At 47.6% G+C, this 27,860-nt stretch overlaps 1 protein-coding gene across 3 annotated transcripts in view; it reads right to left on the bottom strand.

The window, feature by feature from the left end:
* Positions 1–27,860, bottom strand: part of ROBO3 (roundabout guidance receptor 3) — a 378,913-nt gene that overhangs the window by 79,950 nt on the left and 271,103 nt on the right. For all 3 annotated transcript variants that reach the window (XM_084808149.1, XM_084808148.1, XM_084808146.1), the window contains exons 3-6: positions 14,140–14,297; positions 13,575–13,695; positions 12,525–12,663; positions 5,810–5,937 (exon numbers count right to left, since the gene is read on the bottom strand). In XM_084808149.1, coding sequence (XP_084664275.1) covers positions 5,810–5,937; positions 12,525–12,663; positions 13,575–13,695; positions 14,140–14,297 — 546 coding nt within the window. The remainder of the gene's footprint in view (positions 1–5,809; positions 5,938–12,524; positions 12,664–13,574; positions 13,696–14,139; positions 14,298–27,860) is intronic.

Genomic DNA, 27,860 nt, shown 5'->3' with positions numbered 1-27,860 from the left:
AAAGATTGATGCTTGCAGCCATATTTCAGGAAGAAGCTGTGATTAACCTGACAATAGTTACCAAATTGGGTCAGACCAAAGATTTGGGTACCTGAAGGAATGTCTGTTCCTATATCAACCCACCCCATGTTAAGATCATTAAGTGAGGCTCTCCTTTGGGTGCCCTGCCATCTGAAGTCAGGCAGGTGGTGACCAGAGAGAGGGTCTTTTCAGTGGTTGCTCCCAGTTAGTGAAATTCCTATACCAGAGATACCTGCCTGTAGGGATGTGGAGAAATTTGAGACGGACTAAAATGAGCTCGGATTTCTAAGAATCCGACCTGCGGAATCTGCTGCAGAGTGACCTCTCAGGCTGCATGGAGTCTGTGGACTTTTGGATTTTTTGGATTTTTTTACTTTCCCGAAATACACACATATTTATTTGTAGGAAAATATGCAAGTTTCTGCTGAGGAAAAGTTGAATGGAATGGGGGACAATAAGCTAAATGTTACGTGCTAAGGTAAATTATGTAAATTGTTACGAAACCTCTTACGTAATTATTTACGTATTTTTCTGCATGACCAGGGGGTGGGGGGGAATTGCATCCATCTCTGAGCGGATGATGGAACAAAAGGTGCCTGACAATCCATGAAACACAGACGCAGGGGTTTTTACACAGTCCATACATCCCTACTTGCCTAAAAGATAACAAAAATTGTTATCTTTTAGGGTGCCAGGTGAAGGTCTTGCTTTCCTCCCAGACCTTTGAACTGCTGGCCTTTTTTAAGTTGCTACTTTTCATGGGGCAGGATCTAACGGGGCGCTTACACCCACCGATTCTCTTATGCTCCGCCAATTCCACTGTGCTAGTGGCCCCCACTGCTTGCGCAACAGCAATTTAGCACTTCTGGAGCAACCCAAAATGAGCGGAAATGCTCCTTTCAGGAAGGATGCAGGTTGCTGGAGCTTGCATAAGGGAACTCAGCCGACTTGCTGAGTTTTCAGAAACCACTCTTTCCACTTGTTCTGGGACTTCTCCTAGGAAGCGCTGAATCTCCCTTGCCTAAGCACTGGGTCCTGCTTGCACAATGGAATTGGTGGGATCCACCCTTTGCAGAAGGTAAATTGGTGAGGCTGAAAGGCATCGATGGGGCTGAAAGGAAAGGAAACCCCATTGGGTTCTGCTCATTACATTTTCTCCCCTCGTTACGTTTCCTTGGGTGTTAGTTATTATACAGGAAGCTTGTGATGTGCTCTGGGAGCTGTTGACTGAAGGGCGGTACTGAAACTTTTTGAATAAATAAATGAACCCATATAATTCCCAAATTGGCACCTTTCTGTAATCTTATCCCTCAAGGTTGGTTGGAAGCGGGCGCGGGGGAGGGAGGGAGATGTCAGTTCCTAGATGCCAGCATACAATTTTATAAGAGCCTTGGGGTGATCAGGTGCTTGGGATATTTCCTGCCTTGATTTTATCATGCTGACATCTGAATGCTGGGCAAGAATACCATGAGTAACCAGATCTGCCCTCCCCCCCAAAAAAACACATCAAAGCACTGGGGTCAGGCACATATCTGCAAGCGCCTGTGTATGGTTTTGTAACTTGAGGCTGTGGGGCAGGTTGCGCTCTCCACAGTGTTTGGGAGCAAACTCTTTTCCTGACAGCCATAAATCCTGAAGGAGAGGATGGCCATGAAAAGAATGTGCCCAGCAAAGACCACATCTCTGCTGAAGGTCAGGCTTTGTCCCCTGCGACCACAGTCACCGCTTAAGCAATCAGCGTTATGTGGGTTTATGGGTGTGCATGGATGGGGGCAGGGGGGAACCCTTCCAGCCAGCATATACAGCAAGGGTCATTCTGTTGCTGTTGCAACTGGAGATCAGCTGCTTTGGCCTGATTTTGCAGAGGGGGGTGAGGGGGTGGTGCCAAAGAGGATTCATTCAAACCTGTGCCTGGATGCAAGTCGAGTGACCTCTGACTCTCCAGAGCAACAGCCTGCTGTCTTAGTGATGGCACCACCTGCTCCATAATCAAATAAAAATGTAAATGGGAAAGAAAAGGGGGGGATTTTGGCTCTTTGGTTAATGATTGCTGGGAAAGCCCCCTTCCCAGATGACGCGTGCGCGCGCGCGCGCACACATGCACACACACACACACATGCACCGGGCATCACTTCAAAGGCTCTCCGAGTCTGGATGATGGAAAGGATATTGTGACTCAGGAAATTCATTACACACACACCCTGCCACCGCCCAGCAATGCCTCACCCCTTGGTGCCTTCCCCACTTCAAAGGAAAAGATAAAACATGGGCAAGAATGACCTTGGGGGGGCTGAGGAAATGTTCCTGCTGCCCACAAAACCAGCATGCAGATAAGACCCGATGGCAGAACAACCCCTCCCCCCTCCCGCGAGGCAGGAAATTGAACTGGGCTGCTGCCCGCACAGCAAAGAATGACGAACCAGGGAAACCAGCGTCCCCTATCACCCCGAATCTCGCATTCACCTTTGGGTCCTTATCTTCGCAGCTACAAGAAGAGCAGCACGCTTTGTTGGAGGGTGATTTATTAGGGAAAACAACCCCGATAAGAACTTGATGGGAAGGAGACCTGCCAACAGCCCCTGCCCTCGGACAAAAGAGAAAACACAGCTTTCCCCTGGGCTTCCAGGGATATGTAAGCCTCGGATATGGATGAAAGGCATGTAGATCTAACTTAAGTCAGAGTACCAAAATTCATTTGAATGCAAGCACATGCCACCATGCACAATTTCACAAAAAAAGAGAGACTTTCACCACCACTTAAAATGAAAGATAAAACTTTTCAGCTAAACAATTGGATACTGAGGAAAATCTAATCATCATCATCAATTAATAATGATGCTGATGCTGATGATGATGCAGCCTTCCCCAACCTTGTGCCCTCCAGATGTTTTGGACTACAGCTCTCAGCATTTGTGACCATTAACCATGCTAGTTAGGGCTTATGGGAGTTGAGGTCCAAAATATCTAGAGGGCACCAGGTTGGGGAAGGCTGATATAGTGCCATCAGCGTGTAGGTCCCGGCCTTGATGACTTTGCAATCTACATTTTGATCCAGGAGAAACAGCAGAGGAAGGGAAATGAAGGGTAAACAGGGAAGCAATATATTCTTGCTTCAATCACACATACTTCAGCTTAATTTCAGGCTGGGTTACAGTGGGGCATGGAAATTAGGGGCAAGAGAAATAACCCTCCTGGCCATTTGATTGCCAAGTTGCCTCCTAGAACACAGAGGCTTCTCAAAGAGCCAAAACAGAAATATGACCGTTGTGAGATACCGAGACCTTGTTTAAAGGCTTGTTAAACAATGCTAGGCACTACGCAGCCTTTACAAAAAACAAAATGGTGAAAATATGGCCCATTTCAGATTGCAGTTGAATTCTAGGCCTACAAAAGATATAAGAGGATATGGTTAAAATCCTATACACACTTACCTGGAAGTAAGTCTCACTGAACTCAATGCATCTTACTTCTGAGTAGTCATTTATTTATTACATTTATATCCTGCCTTCTTTCCTCCTTAAGGAACCCAAGGCAGAGTACACAATTCTCCTCCTCTCCATTTTATCCTCATAACAACAACCTTGTGAGGTAGGTTGGGCTGAGAGTCTGTGACTGGCCAAAGTCACCCAGTGAGCTTCCATGGCCAAGTGGGGACCAGAACTTGGATCTCCTGAGTCCCAGTCCAACACTTTAACCACTTTACCACACTGGATCTCTATTAATGCACTGTAAGGCTGTAATCTTATGCACCCTTACCTGGAAGTAAGCCACCCCACTGATCACAGCAAGACCTACTTCTGAGTAAATGTGCATAGGATTGCACTGTAAGTTGGCCCATGTAACCTGTACCGGATTGCATCCATATAGCACACTATCTTGTTTTGTTCAAATATGATGAAAAGAAAATGTTGTTCAAAGATGTAGACTGGGGTTTGGCAGAAGGTAAATCTCCAGTTATTTTGGACTTTAACTCCCAGAAGCCCCTGCCAGCAAGGCCAATGGCCAGGAATGCTGGGAGTTGAAGTCTAAAATATCTGGAGATCTACTTTCTGCCAACCCCTGATTTAGACATCCAGACTCAATTAGTTCCTCTTGGCAGCAGACCAATGGAGCATGGGACCCACCGAATCTCTCATAAAATGAAAACTGCTCCCGTTGTAGCTTTTAAAAAAAAGAAGTTGCATGCACAAACCTGACCAATGAAGCCCAACCCTCAGCATGCAGCAGTGTAATGAGATGAAATGAATACTTACGGAATGGGCCAACTGGAACAAAGAGAACATATGAAAAACAAAAGCAATAAAAACAAAAAAAGTATGAGGTGAGTTGGATCAAATTAAGCTGGCATGAATGCTTAAGGCATCAGTAAGAAAGGGTGTCCAGAGTTAGAGTACAGGGGCCCCAGAGGCCAAATCTGAACAGCTCTATCTGCCAAATCCATATGAAATATGTCTCCAAGGCCCTTCTACAGTCACCCGTTTCCCTCACTGTGGAGACTTCCCAAAGCTAGAGAATCCCCTGCTAATGCTACAAAACCTTCCCATGCAGGCTGAGTTTTAGCCATCAGAATTAAGCTAATACCAGGAAAGGAGATGGATTTTTAGCTTTGATTTTATTCTTTTGCAGTTGGCCATGCATTTTACTGTGATTTTTAAATGATTCACTATTATGCATTTGGTCTTTGTTTTAAATAGTGGTAGCCAATTTAGATCCTTTGGGGTAGTTAGGAGAAAAAAACCCTGAAAGGCTGAATATTTTAAGGAAATTATGCAGGTCTAGAGAACATTCATAGGTAGTACTGTGTATCCCCTTACACCATTTCTGGGAATAAGTAGGATACAAGGAGCTGCAGTGCCTACATCATATAGGTTGCTGCAGTACCTTATAGGTGTACACCACCTCAAAATGTGCAGTTTTTAAAGGAAAACTGTCAGAGGGTGGGGATACAAGAAAGGAATCAGACATCCAGCAGAGACATGGCAGCCATTTGGTATTTCCCAGAATGCTGTGTTCTGAGAAGTTCAAAATGGCTGCCACCATCAAAATGGGTACCTTCTTTGCCACTCACTAGGGGCCACCATGATAATGGTCAGGAGTTTAAGATCTTCAGAAAAACATAGACTTTTTTTTTTTTTTAGAGTGGGTGGATTATTCCTCCAGCAGCTCATTTTATTTGAGAGGTGTAGTGTTAAATACTGCTCCGAAGAAAGAGCAGAAATAAAATTAGCCTTGTTAAAAATACAGAGTACTTATTTTATGTTTGGATTTCTTTCTTTAAAAGACAGTGCCTTGCAAAAAAGAGAGAGACAGGGAGAGAAAAAGAAAGAGAGAGAGATGCTTTATTTGAAAGGAGACACAAAGGTTTAAAAGGTATCCCACTGTGTCTCTATTTTGGCGGGGTGGGGGTGGAGTCAGATTAACAGTGCAGTCCTAGGTATGTCTGATCAGTCGTAAGCCCCATTGAGTTCAATGGGATTTACTCCCAAGTAAATGTAATGATGAATCAGCAGAATGAATCAGTGAAACAAAATGGTGGTGATGGAATCACTGGGTCAATTTCATGACTTTTTGGTTGAATCTGTACTATTTCTGTACAGCCCTTCTGTTCCCATCAGCTGTTGGGGCTTGATTTGATCTGTCAGCACTATGAACAACAAAGCTAGACACAGCTGCCCCAGCTATGGACACTCAGAGGATATGACCCCCCCACACACACATCTGCATTTATCTTCTTGTCACACCACAATGCATCTCATCTGAAGTTTGCAGCCAATCGAGCCATACTTACCATGGACGCTAAGGCAGCCCGAAGCCTCTGACTTGCCCACACTGTTCTCTGCCACGCAAGTGTAGGTGCCCTCGTCCTCTGCACTCACCCGGCTGATACGCAGAGTATTATCATTCTGAACCTCCGATCTGGGATTGAAGGGAAGAAACATGTCACTGAGGCCTAGCTCTGACCAGGGCCGTCCCTACCATTGGGCAGAGTGAACCAATCACCTCAGGCATCAGATGCTCAGAGGTGGCAGGGAAGGTGTTGGAGGAGAGAGATATGTGTCATACAGCCTACTTTGCACCCCCTAAGTTACCTTGCTGCCTTCAGCTGCATTGGAGGAAGCTGTGCTGTCTCATCATCAGTGCTGAAGACAGATTTCTCTGCCAGCCCAGTTGAATTTTGTACATGGAATGGGAGGTGGCACTATCTTGTTCTTTGCCTCAGGCAGCAAAATGCCTTGGGCTGGCCCTGACTCTGACTGAAAGGGTAAATGTGTGACTGGGCTCATGGCTAGTGTCAAGGGAAGGTGTGGTTGGGTACCTGCCAAGGGCCCTCAGCCCAGCAAGGGCCCGCTGACAAGAGCCCCTTGGAGTTGCTCCTCCTCTTCACCATTTCAACTCTCTTAACCTGCCTCTTGCTCTGGCCCAGACAATGGTGGTGATGAGGAGGAGGAGGAGAGGTAAATGCCACTGCCTACTGGCTCCCTGGCTCTCTGCATGTTGAGCAAGCAAGTGGTGGCAATGATGGGAAAGGGGAGGAGGAGGAATAGCAGCTGGTGAGACTGATGGTGAGAAGGTGGGCTCACTGAGGGAGGGACCCATGGAGGGTGTCTTGGCCAAGGGCCTTCAGAAACATGGGCCCAGCAGTGCACATGGGTGAGGCAGCAGAACTTTGCTACAAGTGTTTGTTCTGCCTTAACCTACAACTCCTTCCACCTAGTGGATCATCTGTGGCTCACAGGAGAAACACCATGGCTGGCATCCAGGGTGGACATGCTTGGACACCTGCTCAGGGCCCACACTGCAGCAGGGGCCCTCTGACAAAAGCCCCCTGGACTTGCTCCTCCTCTTCATCATTGCACCCTTCTTGTTCACCTGCCCTCACTCTGGCCCAGACAACAGAGGTGGTGAGAAGGAGGAACAGTAGATGCCACTACCTCCCTGCTCACTTGCTCTCTAAGCCTGTCCAGCAAGCAAGTGGTAGCAATGATGAAGAAGAGGATGAGAGCAATAGGAGCTGGTGATAATGGTGATGAGAAGGTTTTCATACTGAGGGGAAAGACTACTGAGGGTGTTTCGCCCAAGGGCTCTCAAAAACCTGGAGCTGGGGCTGGGGCTGTACCATTTCATAGAATTTTAGATTTGGAAGGGACTTTGAAGGTCATCTAATCCAACCCCCTTCTCAATGCACAGTCCTGCAGCCTGCAGGAAGAGGCTCACATTAAACATCCCTCCATACAAAAATAGCAGGACCCTCTACATCAGTGCTCCAGTGTTGGGAGGAAGCCTAAAGCTCATTTTGCTTGCCAGAACCTGGCAGACCCCTTGCTATGGTGGGGCAGAGAGAGTGATTAAACACAGGACAAGGTTAGGTAGGGCAGGAAGCATGTGGGTGAAATGTAACATTGGTTAGAGTTGGGAATGAGAACTAAGGAGATAAGCCAAATGCCAGAAGAAAGGGTTTTAGCCTAGCCTCAGACATAGAAAGCTAGAGCATCTGGTAGAAGTGTTTTAGCCTAGCTTCACAGATGGAAAGCTGGCATTTCAAGGAGAAGGGTTTTTGACTAGCCTTCTCCTTGACATGCTAATCTGCTATGTGTAGGAATGTGATTCCACACCGCCTTTCATGGGAACGGGGAGCATTCCATCAACTGAGCCTCCACCTGAAGTCTGAACTAAGCTTGACTTCCACCTAGAAAAGGTAGGGGATTAATATGAGCCAAGGCTTATCAGATATCAGCTCCAGAACCAGGTTTAAACAGTAGAGGCTGGTGGCTCTGATGTCAGTGAGGTGGTGAATCTGCTCCCGGTTTCAATCAGAACCAGCCAGTAGTCTAAAGGAACTATCCAATGTGCTGATCCCATTTTGGGGATAGGGTTCAGCACTTTGGATAGCTCCTTTAGAATTCTGACTGAAAGCCAGGATGAATTCACCACCCCGCTGACATCAGAGCCACCGGCCTCCGCTGGGTTTAGGTGTTAGGCTTCAGCAAGTTAGGCTTCAGTGATGACATCGACACTTTTCCACACATGTGCCCAACGTGGATTATCATATCACGCAAGAACACTAATACAAGAACAGGAATGCATATGAACACATCATTACAATAAACAGCCTAGTACCAATTCATTTCAAAACATCGTCTAACAATCCAAACAAACCACAGTTCATTTCAATTCTACCAACTTTATAACATTTTAAATTCCTTACAAAATAGGCAGCATCAGTTACTAAAAACACGCTCGAGAGAACGTCTTTCCGAGCACATGGACAATGCCTTTCCCAGTGCCCCTGAATCAGTGCGGCAATCTCTGATTTGGGTTCCAGAATTCCAGAACATACAGCCTGGTTTTTCTAAGCAGACTCTTGTTTTTAGAAATAATGTTCTTAACAGTGGCATGGGCCTTTCTTGCCAAAGCAGTCTTGAATTGCTCTCTGCCTGGGAAACATGCTTTCAGAAAAGACAACTGGGGCTACAATCCTGTACATGCTTACCTGGGGATAAGCCCCATTGAACTCCATGGGTCTTACCTCTAAATAGACATGTATAGGATTGAACTGTAAACCAGCCTTACATTGGACTGCTTCAGATGTAGCAACCAACCATAGTTCAATGCTCTGAGCAAAAGACTTTAAGGGATCTCAGACTTTCATGCTCCCTCCTTTCCCTTCTGTGTCTCTACTTTTCTTTGCACATGGCAAATCCCACCCTCCTTTCCTGTTTTGGGGCAAACCAGAGTTTGCTGATTTGTCTGCACCAGCAAGCTATGGTTTGCACCTGCCTTGCAAATCAGGGTGGGAACAAAATGGGTTGTTCCTAGTTTCCAGTCCTCATTTGCAGGGCAAGTTCAAACCATGGTTTGCTGGAATGGATGAACCAACAAACTATGGTTTGCTCCAAAACTAAGATGGGGGGGAATTTCAGTGTGCAAATGAGGAGGGGGTACAGAGAGGATGTGCTTCTGAGGCTCTCTGCAGACTTCTCAGAACCAGCCCATTGAGTCAAGAACATTGCTCCACCTAGCCCAGTACTGCTTACTTTGATGGACAGTGGTTCTTCAAGCATCTGTATTGCTCGGTCTTGTGCATGAAAGCCATGAACTCTGCCACTGAGCAACTGGTTTGTTCCAAGTGACAGCCTCTCATGCACATCCCAGAGGAGCACCTATATAAAGGATGTTGTACATGTGAATCATGTGCTCTACCACTGAGCAATGGCCTCTCCTGTGCTATAGCCTGTGATGCACATTCGGGAAGAGCACCTATGTGCTGAATGTGAAACATGTACTCCGCTGCTGGGCAATGGCCTCCTCCAAATGAGATCCTCTAATGTGCATCCCAAGGGATCACCTGTATTAGGGATGTACAGATGGTATAAAATCCATTTTGTCTGTGTTTCATGGATTGTCAGGCATCTTTTGTTCTCCACTCTGCCCATCACCAGAATCAGTTTTTTTTTTTTAAGGTTCTGAATTTGTACAAATGTGTATTTGCACAAAGGTGCATGTGTGAAAATGCACAACTTCTCCCCAAATATGCAAAATCCCCCAAATATGCAGTTTCACACTTTGGTCTATGGGGAAATGCGCATTTCTGGCCTTTTTGTGCATATTTTTCTATGACGAAATTTGTGCAAAATCAGGAAAAGTAGAAAAATGGTCTGCGAGTTGGCAGCACCTGCCTGACAGGAAAAGCCAGTCCACTGCAGAATCCACTGGTTGGATTCATCAAAATCCTAACTCATTCCATTCTGTTACAGATTTCTCTGACATCCCTACCCTGTATAATATGTGTTGTGCATGTGAACCCTGTGCTCTTCTGCTGAGCAATGGTCTCTCCTATGCTGGGCATCTCAGTGACAAAAATGGCAACCAGAAACAAGTAATAATAATTAGTAATAAACTAATAAATAATAAACTATACACTATATAATAATAAATAATAAACTACATAAACAAGTAATAAAGGAACTGGCAGAAGAACTCTCAGAACCGCTGTCTATTCTCTTTGAGAAATCATGGAGGACGGGGGAAGTGCCAGATGACTGGAGAAGGGCTAATGTTGTCCCTATCTTCAAAAAGGGTAAAAAGGAGGAACCTGGGGACTACAGACCAGTCAGTCTGACATCAATCCCTGGGAAAATTCTGGAGCAGATGATAAAGCAATCCATCTGTAAGCACCATGAAAACAATGCTTTGATTACTCGAAGCCAACATGGATTTGTCAAGAACAAGTCCTGCCAGACAAATCTGATCTCATTTTTTGATCAAGTCACCTCCCTTGTAGACCGTGGGAATGCTGTAGACATCATATACCTCGACTTCAGCAAAGCTTTCGACAAAGTGCCCCATGATATCCTGATGAGCAAACTAGCTCAAAGTGGGCTAGATGAAACAACGATCAGGTGGATCCACAGTTGGCTACAGAATCGGACTCAAAGAGTGCTTATCAATGGGACCTTCTCAAACTGGGGAGAGGTAACGAGTGGGGTCCCGCAGGGCTCAGTCCTGGGCCCAGTGCTCTTCCACATTTGTATTAATGACTTGGAGGAAGAGGTGCAGGGAATGCTGATCAAATTTGCAGATGACACAAAATTGGGCGGGATAGCTAATACTTTGGAAGACAGAAACAAAATTCAAAGTGATCTGGATAGACTGGAGTGCTGGGCAGAAAACAACAGAATGACATTTAATAGGGATAAATGCCAAGTTCTGCACCTAGGAAAAAGAAACCAAATGCACAGTTACAAGATGGGGGATACGTGGCTCAACAACACTACAAGCGAGAAGGATCTTGGAATTGTTGTCGATCACAAGCTGAATATGAGCCAACAGTGTGATGTGGCTGCAAAAAAGGCAAATGCTCTTTTGGGCTGCATTAATAGAAGCATAGCTTCCAAATCCCGGGAAGTACTAGTTCCCCTCTGCTCAGCACTGGTTAGGCCTCATCTGGATTACTGTGTCCAGTTCTGGGCATCACACTTTAAGAAGGATGCAGACAAACTGGAGAGGGTTCAGAGGAGGGCAACAAAGATGATCAAGGGACTGGAAACAAAGCCCTATGAAGACAGACTGAAAGAACTGGGCCTGTTTAGCCTTGAGAAGAGAAGACTGAGGGGAGATATGATAGCGCTCTTCAAGTACTTGAAAGGTTGTCACAGACAGGAAGGCCAGGATCTCTTCTTGATCGACCCAGAGTGCAGGACACGGAATAATGGGCTCAAGTGACAGGAAGCCAGATTCCAGCTGAACATCAGGAAAAACTTCCTGACATTTAGAGCAATACGACAATGGAACCAATGACCTAGGGAGGTGGTGGGCTCTCTCACACTGGAGGCATTCAAGATGAGGCTGGACAGCCATCTGTCAGGGATGCTCTGACTTGGATTCCTGCATTGAGCAGGGGGTTGGACTCGATGGCCTTGTAGGCCCCTTCCAACCCTACTATTCTATGATTCTATGATTCTATAATGTGCTTCATTTTCTGCACATGCTCACAGGAACTGGAAAGCTAAATCCCCAAGATCATCCTTACTAAACAGCCACATCCCCTGTGACTATCTGCAGAATTGGGGGGAAAAAAGAAAAGAAAAAAGTTCCATGCCACATTAACCATATTAACAATTTTAAGCGCATTTTAGGTTCACTGGTGAGAGCAACCAAATCTTTCTCCTTGCTAGCCTGAGAATATCTTTCCTGTTAGAGGCTCCTGTCTCCAAAAGAAAAGAAGTGCTTAGTTTTCACGGGAGGGAGGGGGAAATAAAGATGGCTCTCTTTAATCGCATAGCGACTTGAGCAATTGCCTGTGATGATATCTACTGTCAGCCCCATTGTGTCTAATGCCTCATTAAGGGGATTAAGCAGAATTGCTCTTGGTCACCCTGAAATCAAGACAAGGGTATCTGAAGAAGGTTTCCTTTTCACGGCCGCTGCTGCTGCTGCGTTGAAACTGTTTGGCCAGCCTCTGCAGGCTCCACAGTGGAGCAGAACAAGCCTCCTCTTGAGAACTGAATCTCTTTCCAGCTGTTCTTGCTTGTAATTTCCATAGCTCTTCCAAAGTGCAAAGTGCTTGACAACCCTTATTTTACAGATGGGAAATGGCATGGAGGGATAGTGCTTGGTCCGAGGCCATATGGGAAATGCATGGCTAAGAAAGGGCCAGTCCTGATCCTGCTGTGTAGATTTGCCACTGAATCAGTGGAGGCTGGTGGCTCTGATTTTGGTGGGGCTGTCACTCCATTCTGGATTTGAGTCAGAACTGCCCAGAACTCTAAAGGAACTATCCAAGGTGCTGAACCCATTTGCGGGGATACATTTCAGCACCTTTGATAGCTTATTTAGAGTTCTGGCTGGTTCTGAATGAAATCCACATGGAATCACACACCTCCCCCCCAAAAAAAATCTGAGCCAACATCCTTCACTGCCCTAGATTGCAAATTAACTCCCCTTGTCCACACACATATGCATACAAGCCAAGAAGGGGAAATGCTTCCCCAATCCCCACTTACCTCCCTTGAGGAAGCTCTCCTTCCTCCTTGCGCCAGCGGGATGTTGGCACAGGGTCCCCCTGAACTTCACAGTGGAAATTCACAGTGTCCTCGGCAAGGACCACCTGGTTTATGGGCCTCTTGATGAAAGTGGGGCGCTCTGTAGAGAACAAAAATACTGTCAGAGGATGAGGACTAAGTGCAGGCCCACCACAGGCATCTGCAGCTGTCATCCAAGAGTGATCTGTCCCTCTTCCAGCAGCCCACTGGGCGGGAAGGAAGAGAGAGAGCCAGATAAAAGGGGGTGGCAGAAAGAGAGAGAGAAAAGCAGAAAGACAGAAAAAGTATCTGCCAACTTTGGGCTCTGGCTCCACCCACCATTGACTTTGGCCCCGCCCACCCACTTGCATGCAAATGCCGAGAAATTACCCCCGAGGGAATGCAGTCCTTGAAAGAAAAACTATTTTCCCACTTCTACATTACAGGGAAAGTGTCAACCCCCTTCCAGTTCCTGCAACCCCACAGCTGATTCTAAGCTTTAGAAAAACCACAGGAAATCCTATTTAGGGAAGGTCAAATCTGTGAATTTTGATTTCTCTCAGTTTCTCATATTTCCAATATTAAACTCAGTTTATCTCAAACATTGAGAATTTCTCCAGTCTTAAGTTTGGCTCATCCTGAAGTTTGAGACGTCATAAAAAAAAGAAAAAAGTTTGGATGAAAATTTATGAGCATTTGTATGTACAAATACAAATGCATTTTGTGTGCATTTTTGCCTAATAGCAGACACAGTTTTGCAAGCAACTGTCTTCATATAATGCATTTTTGAACTTTTTCCCTCCAATTTGTGCATTTTTGCACACATATTTTGATTCGGGAATTCTGTTGCAAAATTGGGGAAGTGAGAATTTTGAAGGATAACTGAGTTTTGGATCACATAGTGGGTCGAAAGTGTGAATAAAGCAAACAAAAATTCTTCTCTATTCCAAGTCCTTTTACAAATCTCCCATGGTCCCATCCGACACTGAGAAAACCAGCTCACCCAATTCCAGCCCTTCAGCTCCTGCTTACCAAACACTACCAATTCCGCAGGTTCACTATCCCGCTCCCCCACCATGTTGGTGGCCACACAGATGTACATGCCAGCGTCGCTTTTCCTTGTGTTGGACATCATCAGTTTCCCACCTCGGATCTAAAGTGAAAGGCCAACAAGAAATTTTGCTTCAACACACACACACACACACACACACACACACGCATATATACCCCCCCCACACACACACACACACACCTGCCCAGGCCCATCTTTTAGTGGACACCAACACTCTCTGGGCCAGGGGTAGGGGACTGTTTTGGGCCTGTGGTCACATTTGGCAATTTGAGAAACTATACTGGGCAACCCCACAAAATGGCTGCCATGGAGATGTGACTTACTACAGGTACCTGCATGTAAAACATATCTATTTCCAGCTTTTAAGGTAACTCCATATCCCTACCCACACCACTAGGTAGTGACCCCTTGAACAGGAGAACAACTAAACTCATAATGTAGCCACAAACATTGACCTCTTTCAGTTCAAAAGGAGCACAATGTTGCCTTTGGTTCCAAAGACTGGCGGCTCTCCCACAGTCTCACCGTAATGCGCTCATCCTTATCACTGATGCGAATGTTGTTCTTCTTCCAGGAAATGGTGGGCTCCGGGTGTCCTCTCGGTGGGACACACTCCATCACAGCTGGCTCACCGGCAGCCACTACCACATCACTGGGAGCCTGCCGGAAGTCATCTCTCAAGACTACAAGGAAGAGAGAAGGGTGTGAGCATCCCCTTGCAGGGATAACAAAAGCAGCCTACTATATAAGGAGGCACACTTGCGAGGGAGCCAGCTCTCTGAGCATGAGGAGCCCCAGTAATGAAGTGTCTCAGCCACCGTGACAAAGCATCAGGAATCAAGCGAGTTAAGCAACTGTGTGAGTTCTGCAATATGGCAAGGAAGCCAGGGCAGTCGAGTCTTTCCTTCCAATTCTGTACTCACAGTAAGTCACTGTAAATAAATAACTAAAAATAATTTCCCCACCTTCTTATAGTAAACAACTACATTTTCCAGGGAAAACATACCCACATAATAATTTAAAAAAACATTATGAAAGTAGAAAGCCAGCAGGGGGGTGGGGGCTATCCAGTGTATTGCACTGAATGCCACATGTACGACCATCTACCTGCTGGATGGAAGTCGTGGGTGTGTGTTTGGTGTAATGAGCTCCTGGCTCTCAGGGAACAAGTTTGTTCCCTTGAAGCCAAGGTTGCTGAGCTGGAGAAGCTAAGAGAGGCAGAAAGGATGGTGGATGAGACCTTCAGGGTCTTATTAGGTGCGTCCCACTCCCAGGGTGACAGCTCCTCTGCTATCATGGAGAATATGGGTCTCAGGGAAGGAGAGCATCATTCTGAGGAAGAGGGAAATGATCCCTTAGAAGGGACCCATTCCTCGGAAGATGAACAAATATCCTCTCACACCAAGGATGTGCCTCCAGGGGGAGGGGGGCTTGTGGTAGTGGGAGATTGGATCGTTAGACACATAGGCAGCTGGGTTTGTGATGAGGGTGTAGACCGCATGGTGAATTGCCTGCCTGGTGTGAAGGTTGCGGATATCACACGCCATCTAGATAGCCTAGTAGATAGTGCTGGGGTGGAGTCAGCAGTCATGGTCCATGTTGGTACTAATGATGTGGGGAAATGTAGTCATGAGTAGGGACGGCAGAGAATTCTGCTGTGGACTCAAATGAGGCTGGATTCCAGAGAATCCAACCTCCAGATTCTGCGGCGGAATGGCATCACTTACCTCCAGCTCTAGAGGATTTCATGTGGAGCGGCTCTCCGGCTCCCTATACAAGGCAATACGCTAATGGCAATTGCCATTAGCCTATCGCAGGGAAAAATACAGATGTAAATAGTGTATTGGACACCACTTGCGGCCATAAAGCCCTGACTTTGACTAATTGCAGCCATTTACTATCCCTGCCAGTAACTAAGCCATAGGAGAGGCATTGCACCCTTTTTAAAATGGTCTCGGTGGCGGGAGGAGGACTGGACAAGCTAGAAAACCACCAAACAGTCAGCAGTCAGGGGAAAGGGGTTGTGGCCAGGGAGAGGGAGCATGGACCCCTTTGCACTTCCAGGGCCTGAGGCTCGGATGCAGCATGGCTCTTCTTGTGTTCTTCTGTTTAACTGTAAGCCACCAGGGAGGTTGTGAGCCACGGTCCCCAGCAGCCAGGCTTTGGCACCTTACTTCCTGTGCCATCGGGACTGCATTCAGCCTAGGGATGTTGGAGAATTTTGCCACGGATTCCAGGGAGGCTGAATGCCAGTGCATTCAGCTCCCAGAATCCATGGCGGAATGAAGCCACCTGCCCCACCACCCCACGAAATGGGCCCAGAATGGAGCCTACCTTTGTCGGCTGTTCCGGTGCTCCTCGAATGGCAGCTGCATCTGCGGCTGCCATTCGGCTCCTCTTGAATGGCCATGATAGGCTATGTAAGTATTTACATAGCCTATCACAGCTAACACAGGGACATCATTTGCGTCCCTGTGGAAGCCGTGATAGGCTACGTAAATATATACGTAGCCTATCACGGCAATAGGCAGGAACGCAAGTGGCGGCCACTGTAGCTGCCGCCATTTGCATCCCTGTCTTTTGCCATGATAGGCTACGTATATATTTACGTAGCCTATCATGGCAAAAGACAGGGGCGCAAATGGCGGTAGCTACGGTGGCCGCCATTTGCGTCCCTGCGCAGCCCAGCGGCCGGATGTCAGAAGGATATCCTAGGAAGGACCCTGTCTGCTCCCTGCCCCCAACACCCACCCACCCTTCCTTTCAAGCTCAGCCTTCTGCCTGCCTGGTCCCTTTTGGTCTTTGGTTGCTGCTTAGGGCAAGTAGCTGTAGTTGCAGACAGTGCCGCTGGCCCATGGCCCCACTGGACTGAAAGACAGCTCTCCTCTGGGCCCCCAAGACTGGGCCACTTGGGGCCTAGTCCTTGCTCGACTGTCAGTCCAGATGCTTGTGAGGGATGGGCAAAAGCCTGTACACGCAACTGTGTGCATAGTGCATTGGGAGAAAGAGCAAGTTGCCCCAAATTAAATAGAAAATACTGGTTGGGAAGCACCAGGGAGCAGTCTGATGCCAGGGCAGCACCCATCTGCAATTTCTATGTGGGGAAATTGCAGGTGGGGAACCTTTTTCAGCCCAAGGGCGAAATTCAATTTTGGAAAAGCTCTAGGGGGCTTCATTTCAGTGGTGCATGGGGCTGAAGGCAAAGGGGGCTGAAGGCAAAGGGTGAAGGGGTAGGACCAAAAATGCACCCCCTCCCTGCATATTGTAGCTTCAAGCTCTTCCTGCCAGTATCTAAGCTTTAGGAGAGGCATTTCAACATTTCAGAATGCAGGGGGGAAAGAAAAAAACAGAGCCGTGCACAAGAGGCCTCTTGAAGTTATCCTCTTTACCTGTGGGCAGAGAAATCTGGGAGACAATTTCACTGAATTTCCCGGGGGGGGGGGTGGATTCTCAACCAGTTCTCCCAGGTAGGGCTCCCCATTGGCAGGGCTTGTAGCACAGCTTCTTTCTTTTTTGGTAAGGGTTTGGGGGGGGGGGTCTTCCTGCTGCAACAGCATCAACTGTCTTGGCAGGCCAGCCCCCAGTTTCCATCCACCACAATGCAGGTGGGGGCAATGTTGTGTCTAGCCCCAGGGATGAGGAGGAGTAAGTGCCCTGACAAAACCTGTTCCCCAATTTCTTGAAAGTTTTCACTCCCCATGAAAGAGGCCTCCATGTTTCTGCCTCCGTCAGGATGTTCTATAATTTATTTTTGTGGTGTTTTTGAGCTTACCTAACCACAGCTAGCCCCCCAGGCTGCCTGCACATCCTGATCTGAAAAAGCCCCATGGGAGGAATCATCTCATGATGCCTTAAAGAGGGCTTTAACTGAAGTGTAGGAAGCTGAGGAGGCTACAGGCGGCCAGAGAGATGATTGTACGATGAAAGACAGGACACTGGTGCTCACTCCTCGGCCACCTCCTGCATAAGTTAAGCCCAAGAAACCCAAACCCAGCCCATGAGAATTTCTCCAAAATTTCTTCACCGTTGAATTTCTTTTTGAAAGCAATTTCTCTTCTGTCAAATTGCATTAGAATGGTCAAAAAAAATGTGGGATAAATTTTCAGCACAGCACTAAAAAAAACCTGCACAAAAGCTGGAAAACCACCAAAATGACCAGTAGTTTGGGGAAAGGAGGAGGGGCCAGGGGAAGGGGGCATGGCCTTTTGGGGAAATCCAGAGGGCTGGATTTGGCCCCTGGGCCTTAGGTTCCCCAGCCCTGGTATAATGCAATACTGTCAGAGCAAAGGAAATGTTATTGGGTGCAGAATTCAGCTTTTAGACCATCTCAAGCTTTTATTTAAAAACAACAACACGTTCGTCGTTCTTATATCTGCAAAGATATAATTGGAATTGTGTGGGCAATGGCTGCTGAACTCAGAAGGCAGAGATGCGTCTCAGTAAGCTTTCTGGAAATGGGAGCAAAGCCAGAATAAATTACACAGCCTAACAAAACACTGCAGAATACAGCAGGCAAAAGAGAAAAATAACAACAGGCAGATTTGGCTTTGGGGCTGCCAGCTGCTAAGCCCCTGATCTAAGGTAGGCTTTCTCAAAGCATGAGGTGAGGCCCCTTTCAGGTGGTACAAAGAGGTGCCAGGTGAGAGAAAACATGTGTGCCTGTGACCATGATAAGAGGACGACTGTGAACCCTTCTGGTCATTGTAATAGGGGAAGCTCTGTGTATGAAAACTTGATATTCATGAATGGAAATCAGCCACGCAGTCCTCTATATGTTGCAAGCATTTTGTCTCCCTGGATTGATTGCTCTTGATACTTTAAAACAGTGGAATCAGGCCTGCCTGACTTGTGACCCACCAACTAAATCAAAGACAGCTTACAAGCATGTATGGCAACCCATCTAGGGCTTGTGATTCTGGCCTCCCAAAAGTGCTACTGCAATTGTCTAAGTTACTGCAGACTATACTGATATACTACTGAATCACGTGTTTATTTATTAATTAATTGCATCTCTATACCACCCAATAGCCGAAGCTCTCTGGGCAGTTTACAAAAATGAATTAGTGTTATGTGCCAAGGGATGGTTTGTGTGAAAGGGTGGGGGAACTTCAGGTGGCCATGTGTCCTACTTTAAAGAGGACAGCCCTCTGCAGTCAGAGGACAGTCCTGTGTTTGAAGGTGTCCTCTGCTTGAAGGGCTGTCCAATCCAAGTCTGGTAGAAAGATTAAGAGCCCTAAGAAGGGGGAAACAGCAGGGGCCCTGAAGTTGACCATCAATGGTCAGCACCTGGGCAGCAGACTGAGAAAGCACACAGGTCACCTGGTCACATTCTTCCCCACTATGTTGAGATGGATTGTATTTCTATTGAAATTAATTATTCCTAAATTTGCATCAATACATAGAAAGCAGCATATGTACATTTTTTGCAAATGTATGCCCTCTTCTGAGGTGATGTGTAAAGGGCCACCCTGGGGTAAAGGATGGGGCTGTAGCTCAGTGTTAGAGCACCTGCTTTGCATGCAGAAGGCCTCAGGTTCATTCAGTCCCTATTATCTCCAGTTAGGACTGGGAAAGACCCCTACTGAAAACCCTGGACTGCCACGGCTGGTCAGCGTAGACCGTACTGTGCCAGATGGATCAGCAGGTCTGACTCAGTGTGAGGCAGTGATTTTTCTACTATTCTAAGCCACATAGCCAAGACTTTCCACTTCCCTTGATGTAATATCAAGAGCAATCTGTAAAACTAAATGCTGTTTTGAAAATGCAGTCATTTGCTGTCTTGAAAAAAGATGATTCTATATGAGCAGTGGTAGAGCACCTGTTCCAGGTAGGGCTCGAAGAACTGCCTGCAAGTAGGGATGCACCGATTGTGTAAAATCTGTTCTGTCTGTGTTTCGCGGCTTGTCAGGCGCCTTTCATTCCACTGTCTGCCCATCGACAGAATTGGATTTTGTTTTAGTATCCAAATCCATGCAAATTTGCACATGCAAAAATGCACAAATACCAACAAAATGTGCAAATCCCCCATGCATATTTCCAAGCTTAAACCTACGGGGCAAATATTTTAGCTGTGTGTGTGTGTGTGTGTTTTTTTATATGCGTATTTTTCTATGACGAAATTTGTGCAGAATTCTGAAAGGTTAAATAACAGTCTGCAAGTCCATGGAGTCTGCTCAACAGGGGAAAAGCCAGTCGGTTGCAGCTCTGCAGGTTGGATTCATGAAAATCCAAATGGATTTGGTTCCATTGCAGATTTCTCTGACATCCCTGCCTGCCACCCCAGAGAGCCACTATCAGTCACTGTCAACAGTACTGGGCTAGATATACCAACAGTCTGACTCAGTATAAGGCAGCTTCCTGTATTCCTATCCTAATAGTGACAGTGTGAAGTAGCCTTAAAGTACTGCAGTATTGACAAACAACAATGAAGGAGGATACTGGCATTTCAGCCAGAGAACAAAACCAGCACAATTTTATGTCTAGAAAAATTCACACCAAGATCTGGGTCCCTTTGAGCTGCCAGTTTTTCATGACCATATAAAACTATGCCTGCAATGAAACCTTTTCTGCCAATGCAAGACTTCCTGCTCTATTCCTGATAACTGACCCACATAGGACACATCAGTCATATTCACCACCTCCCTCCGGCTCATTTCCTCTCCTGTCTCTGGCCCCAGCTTTAAGGGCAGCAGGAAACAGCAACTCCTACGCAGGAAACGACACCAAGCCTGACAGCTGCTCCCTCTGCTATCCGGCACATGCCCCAATAGGCCAGCCTTGCCATACGGTCTGGAAGGATGCACTGCGATTCCTAAGCAATACACCTCACCCTTGCCAAGTCCAGAGTCATGCCAATTTCCTATGCCAGCATCATCTCTTGGACATTGGTTCCAAATGCACTCAGGCTGCAGCAAACTGTATAAGCCCAATAGCTTTCTTCCCAGTGCAGAGATGAACTAGGCAGCAGTTGGCATTAGGATGATAGATGAGAGCTCTAGATCAAGCGGCCATAGCGGTGGAGCATTGGCTCAAACACAGAAGGTCCCAGTCCAAGTGCTGGCATCTCCAAGTAGGGCTACGAAAGATCCTTGTCAAAAACCCTGGAGAGCCACCGCCAATCAGTGGCAACCAGCCTCCCTCTTCCCTGGTGCCTTCCAGATGTTTTGAACTTCAACTCCCATGAGCCCCAGCCAGCATGACCAGTGGTCAGGAATACTGAGTGTTGTAGTCCAAAACATCTGGAGAGCACCAGGTTTGGGAAAGCGAATGTAGATAATGCTGGGCTAGATGGACCCACGGTCTGACTCAGTTAGGGGTGGACGAAAGGCACTTACCTTTCGTCGAAGCTTGTTCGCGGTGGGGGGGAGGCGCTTCGCGGCTCCCCCCGCGAAGTTCAGGCTGGGGGGGAGGCTTCCCGCCTTGCCCCGGCCGAAATTCAGGCCGGGGGGGAGGCTTCCTGCCTCGCCCGGCCAAAATTCAGGCCGGGGAGGAGGCTTCCCACCTCGCCCGGCCGCGAACTCCATGGTGTTTTTTTTTAAAAAAAACACCCCGTGATAGGCTACGTTAATCGTCACGTAGCCTATCATGGGGGCGCTTTTTTTTTTTTTTACTTTTATTGGAATGGCGGCGGCGGCAGCCGGTCGAAAGACCGGCTGCCGCTCCCGCCCCGCTCGAACACCCGCCGAACCGCCGGCCGGACCCGCCGCCGGGAGGGACATTCGGCGAAGGTAAGTCCCATCCCGGGGGGGGTGGTGCGGGGGGCGGGGGGGGCGGAGGATTTCTCCCCAAAACTTGTTCGGGGGGCCGAACACATTGGCGCTCGGCCCCCCGAAGTTTCGGGGAGAAATTCTCCGCCATCCCTAGTCAGTATGAGGTCGCTTGCAGTGTTCCGTGCGTGAATCCACCACCATCTCCTCACATCGGCATGGCTTTGAATAACAGAGACACAGCAGAGAGGGTGCTCACTGCAAACCATGGGTGTGGCATATCTTTGGCTGCTACCACCACATCACTCTGGTGCAGACACCCATCATGGTAGGCCCCATAACCATGTCCCCAAAGAGATTTTTTAAAAATGCAGATAGCTATTCATTTATTTCATTTCATTTCTACACTGCCCAATAGCCAAAGCTCTCTGGGTGGTTCACAAAAACTGGTGATCCATATCTCTATACATGTCTCTGTTCAGTATACATTGCACACGCACACACACACACAGGCACACACAGGCACACACACAACTGCATTTATATCTTGCCATTTTTCTTCTTGCAAGGAACCCAAGGTGGCTTACCTGGTCTTCCTCCACTACAGTTTATCCTCACAGCAACCCTGTGAGGTAGGTCAGAATGAGAGTCATTGACTGGCACAAAGTCACCCAGTGAGCTTCATGACCAAGTGGGGACTAGAACCCAGGTCTCCTGAGTCCCAGTCCAACACTCTAACCACTACACCAGACTGGCTGTCGTGCGTGTGCGCGCGTGCATGTCTGCGTGTGAAAGCTCACATTGTTCCTGGGGAAATCAATCCCCACCCCACCCCCCTCAGGTACTGTAAGGATTGCAGCTAAGCTCAGATGGGAATAGGGAAGTCTGAGGGTCGATGGCAGATGATGTTGTTGTCCCTGCTAATCAAAAAGTCCTGATGCTTCAACCCTGTGAACCCTGGTCACTGGGAGCCTGCCGAAAGTCATTTCTCAAGACTATGTGAAAGAGAGAAGGGTATAAATTGGGAGGCCGGGGTGAAGTTCAACCATTTTTCTACTTGCAAGGAAGTGTGTGTGTGTGTGTGTGTGTGTGTTTAAATGGGGGAGCATTAAAAAATCACACACATCCCACCTACCACCTGAAGCGATATTCTACTATTTCATTCTCATCTCATTCTGCTACAGGTCCAGAACCAGCCACAGACTGGTTCTTTGCAAAGCTTCTGGATCAGGCAAAAGACAGGTGCTCTCTTGCAAGACCCCAGGGTGAGGCTGATTCCCTGTTCTAAGCAACTCTTTCCCGCTGGATACTTATAATAATATCGAAATACTGCAATGTGTATTTTTAATGATGCCATCTGTGTGCACTTTCCAGAGTTAAGCCTTGTTTTCTGTGTGGGTGATAATAACAAGAATCATTTAAGAGCCCCCCCCCCAAGTCCATTTCGTTAAACACTCATACAATAAAAGTGTGCTAGTGCTCCCATCCAATTTAAATAAAGCAATAGCTTTCAACAGTTTTTAAGAGAAAACCACCTTTGGGGGAGGCACCTGGAGGAGGGCCTCAGGCGATCAGTGTAGGGTATGGTTAGGTTCATGCCAGGTGAGGTGCTCCATCAGGTATTGTGGTCCCGAGCCATATAAAGCTTTATAGGTTAACCCCAGCACCTTCAATTGGGCTTGGAAATGTGTAGGTGATTCAGTGGCAAGAGTGAATCCAAGAATGTTCTGGATACACACAGAGAGTTACAGTCTGCATCTCTGAGTTCACCCTTTTTGCTGGCCACAGGGAACCAGATTATTGGATGCGAAGAAAAAAAATAGAGATAGGTGTGCTCCCGTAGACCCATGTTGGCTTAGCTTGGGAAGGAGATGACTTATTCCCCACCAAATTAAGAAAGACCTTGGTTAATTTCCAAACCAATCCAAATTCACTAACCTTTCCTGGGGGTAACGCTTCAGAGCAGCCCCATATGCAAACCAACAGAAGGGGCTGCCTTGAACCACTGGCCCCCTGGGGGGGACATGTTGAGGGCAAACACAAGGCTCTGGTGGAGACCGTTAGGGCAAGAGGGTCCCCCATGCAGGATGGATTTTTGTTTACTCAGCAGCAGCTTCCACAGGATCATCCCTTCAATCTGGGGGATAAGCCAGAGAAGGATTTGGGGACTTCTAAGGCTCGCTCCTCCTTTGAGATGATCATTTTCACACCTGGTGAACATTGCTGGCATCTGTACCAAAAATCTGTATTCAAGATGTGATCCCAGAATCTAGTACTGTAAATTGGTTACCACTGGAGGTGATGTAATGGGAAGTGAAAGGTCAGAATTACGGGAGTTGCATTTCAACTCATCTGGGGGGTGTCTAGTTGGGGAAGGCTGCAACAGGATGTGAAGGATGTAGATCAGTGTGATCAGATCAGGACTTGGGGTTACCAGATGCTCATGACAATCTCCACCAAATCTGGCTGAAGAAGATGTGCCTTCTTGCAGGCAGAGCCCTTAAAACACACACTGCCTTGCTGCTGAGTCTCTCCTCCACTGTCCCCCCCCCACCCAAAGCTCCTCTGAATTATTGAGGACCCCCTAACTCACCCTCCTAACTCACTCTTAGGCTGCCTCCTGTATTTACCACTGCACAACTAATTATCCCTCCTCTGAGTGGCTCCCTGATCAGCCACTGCTTGCCAAAATAATTCAGCATTTTATAACCATTACTGGGAAATGTCAGGACTTTATTGCACAGCTGCCTGTCGGAGGCTATTTATGGCATGAGGGGAGAACTTCCCTGGCTTGTAAAATGCACCTTAGCAGCCACCACCACGGAAAGAGAGGCAGCAGCAAGAACAACAATGCATTTAACTAGGCTTTACAATCCTAGAGACTTCGCCTCTTGTGCTCTGGACACCTGGCAAGCCCAGCGGTCCTCAGGCAATTGAAGAAGTGATCCTTCGAAAGCATGGAAAGAGGGAGGGATGGGAAATGCCTCGGTCAGCTTCTTATATACTAGTCTACCTTGAGTTAGTCAGAGGCCGCTGTCCAACAAAACCATGATTGATTGGAAAACTGGAGACACAAAGGACCTGTTTGCACAGGGTAGCATTTTCCAAATGTCTGATAGCTGAGGGAAAGGCTGAGTCTAAATGCCACCCTGACTTTGCCACCTTGTTTACAGGCTGCAAAGTGGTGTGTGTGTGGGGGAGATTTAGTTAGTTTTTTTTAAGGGCCTTGCCAAGCTTGTGTCACATATTGGTGGCAGCGATTATCTTATTCTCCAGTGCTGCTGGCTGCCATTTAGGGATGGGTGGATTCCCCACCTGTCGTTCCACGGGGGAATCCGCCCGTGGGGGGAGGCGATCTGTCCCTCCCCCTGAATCCATCCAGGCTGGCTCCACTCCGTGTCGATCCTGTGGAGCTGGCCACCTGCTCTGCAGGATAGATGCTGACATGGATCTGACCCAGGTAGATTCCAGGGGGAGGCGGAGGTGAGTGCTCCGTTCCACCACGGACTCTGGGGGGGGGGGGATTCTTTAGAATCCGGCCTCATTGGACTCTGTGGTGGAATTCTCTGCCATCCCTACTGCCATTTTAGTTTTACCCACATGTTTTTCCCAGATTGAGGGAAGGAAGCCCTTGCTTTCCATTGGCTTCAGACGCCATTGTGTAATACAGCCTAATCTCACTGGCTATGTGGTGTGGTCATGACACCAAACTATGATGTCGGGAATTGTATTCTGCCCTCACTTTGGTGACCTGTGGATAGAACAAATTAAAAAGCCCTCGTGGGAACAGCTAAAGTAAAAAATTGTATCCAACCACACTGGGAGTGCAATTGCTGCCAGGAATAGGAACAGGTGGTGGAAGCAAAAACAGGGGAGTGGGGGAGAGTTGAGTGAAATCATTCATGCACCTCCAAAGCATCATTTTGAGCCAAACAAATTCACTCAAGAACTTTCTGCTCAGCACCATCATCCCTAAATTTAATTTTCAGCAATATACACCCCTAAAGATTGGCTTTTACACTGTTTAAGAGTGGAAGTTATACACCCACGGAGAAGCTCACCCCTGTGGTTCTTGACAGTAGGAGGGTTCAGATGACCCCCCCAGCATTGAAATAATGTGTATGTGGGGGATTGTTGACCCCCCTGCCACCAATGCACAGCACCCCCCGACACACACACACAGAGACAAACACACCATCTGTTCATTCAGTCAGTGTGTCAAGGTGCTCTATGAGCATACTGATGTAAATGCAAAGAGCATAGAGATAGTGGGTGTAGCAGCACAACGTATCTGGAAAGTATCAGGTTGGGGAACTGAACACAGAGCAAGGGTGCAGAATCTCTTTCAGTGTGAGGGTCAAATTCAATTTCAGAGAAGCATTCGGGGGCTGCATTCTGGTGGCCCCTGAGATGCCAACAAATTTTTTCTCAGTTTTCTGTGAGGCAAGCAATGGGGAAGTGCCATTGACTTCACATCTTGTTGCTGGGCTTCATAGAAGAGTCTGGGTGGCTATTCTGGGAAACAGGATTACAGCAGAGGGACGTTACCATGGGAAGTCATGCTCAATCCCACTTTGGACTTTGGAATTTTGCAAGGCATTGTACCAGCAGATTTCAAGCAAGGGTGACCCTACTGCAGAAGCAACCCTACTGGGGGATGTGAGAGAGGCTTAGGGAAAGCAATGAATCAACATGTGGTCCAAGAGTCATACCCAAGCAGCATCTGCCAAAGTCACAGTAGAACCTGGGGTGACCTTCTCAGCTCATGCAGAGCAACTGGCTAGAGCAGAACTGCACAAATTGTGACCCACCATGCCAGACTCCACCATCACAGACATGAATAGCAGCCTCAAGTACCAAAACATACACACGGAGCCAAGCAAAAGAGCAAAATACAGAAGGTTTATTAAGTCACCCTTGAGCCACCATATATGGCTGGAGTCACAAGGAAGGAAAGGAAAGTTTCCTCCTGTGCAAGCACCAAGTAATTGCTGACTCCTAGAGGGACGCCGCTTTCACTGGTGTTTTCATGGCAGACTGTAGTGGGGTGGTTTGCCATTGCCTTCCCCAGTCGTGACTACCTCTCCCCCAGCAAACTGGGTACTCATTTTACCAACCTCGGAAGGATGGAAGAGAGTTTCAGTTGCAATACTGCCACCTACCACTCTGCGCAACACGAGGCTCTAGTCACAAGGAAACCTCCTCCCGAATGTACTAGGGAGTCAGTACCCTAGGACACACATAACACTATGCCATGGTGTGGTTTGCTGAAATCTGGCTTGTTGCTGTGTCTGAACCCCTCCCCATAAACCAACCATGATTTATTAACCAACTGCAAACCACAAACAGAAGCCATGACTTGTAGTTGGCTTACAAAGTCTGGCTTGTTTATAACATGACTTGTTATGATGTCTGAACCCAGAATTGTGGCTTATCCCTGGCTCATTTGCACTGCTGTCCAGAAGTGTCCAACAAGAACAGCCTGAAAATGGAGCTGCTCTGTAGGCTGGGAAAATAGGCAGTAGAGAAATAAACCAGAAAGAGGGAAAAGAAGCTGCAGTTTGTTTGCTCATCTATAAGACAATTCATGGCTAAAGCAACAAACCATAGTTACACAAACAATGGTTTAGCATTACGTGTGAGTGCAGTAGGGATGTATGAAATTGGCCTTACCTGGTTCCGCCGGGTTCCGCTGGGGGGGGGAGGTGCTCCGTCCCTCCCTCCGGAATCCTGGCTGGCTGGCTGGCTGGCTGTGCTCCGCAGGGATTCTGTGGAGCCGCCGGCCGGCTCCGCCAGCAGCCGGACATCCGGCCGCTGGCTAGCAGGGACGCAAATGGCGGCGGCCACAGCCACTGCCGTTTGCATCCCTGTAGTCAGCCGTGATAGGCTACGTAAATCTTTACATAGCCTATCACGTCTGACTTAAAAAAACAAACAAACACGCGCATACGCAAATGGCGGCGGCTATGGCCACCTCCATTTGCGTTCCTTATTTTGGCCCGTCTTAGTCTACGTAAATATTTGTGTTTTTTTTTTAAAGTCAGACGCGATAGGCTACTAGGGATGGACGACAGGGACTTAACTTGTCCTGCAGCTTGCTTCGCGGTGGGGGGGAGGCGCTTCGCTTATTCCCCTGAAGTTCAGGCGAGGGGGGGGAGGTGCCCCGCTTCGCCCGGCCGAAATTCAGGCCGGGGAGAAGCGCCCCATCTCCCCGGCCGTGAAAGAAAAAGTGAAAAAACAAACAAACAAAAAACCCGTGATAGACTACGTAACGATTTACGTAGCCTATCACGGATAGATTTCCAAAGTCAGCCATGATAGGCTATGTAAATCGTCACGTAGCCTATCACGGGTGACTTTGGAAAAAAAAAAAGCGCGTACGCAAATGGCGGCTCCCATGGGGACCGCCATTTGCGTTCCTTATTTTGGCACGTCTAGTCTACGTAAACATTTACGTAGACTACGGCGAAAATAAGGGCAATGCAAATAGCGTTCCCTTATTTTCACCGTAGTCTACATAAATGTTTACGTAGACTAGAC

Source organism: Heloderma suspectum, chromosome 6, assembly GCF_057233095.1.
Source record: "Heloderma suspectum isolate Gila_16-S chromosome 6, 16-S_ref, whole genome shotgun sequence".
In the NCBI taxonomy this organism is placed as follows: Eukaryota; Metazoa; Chordata; class Lepidosauria; order Squamata; family Helodermatidae; genus Heloderma; species Heloderma suspectum.
The sequence above is the reverse complement of the archived record's forward strand: the minus strand, read 5'-3'. Positions and strand labels throughout refer to the sequence as shown.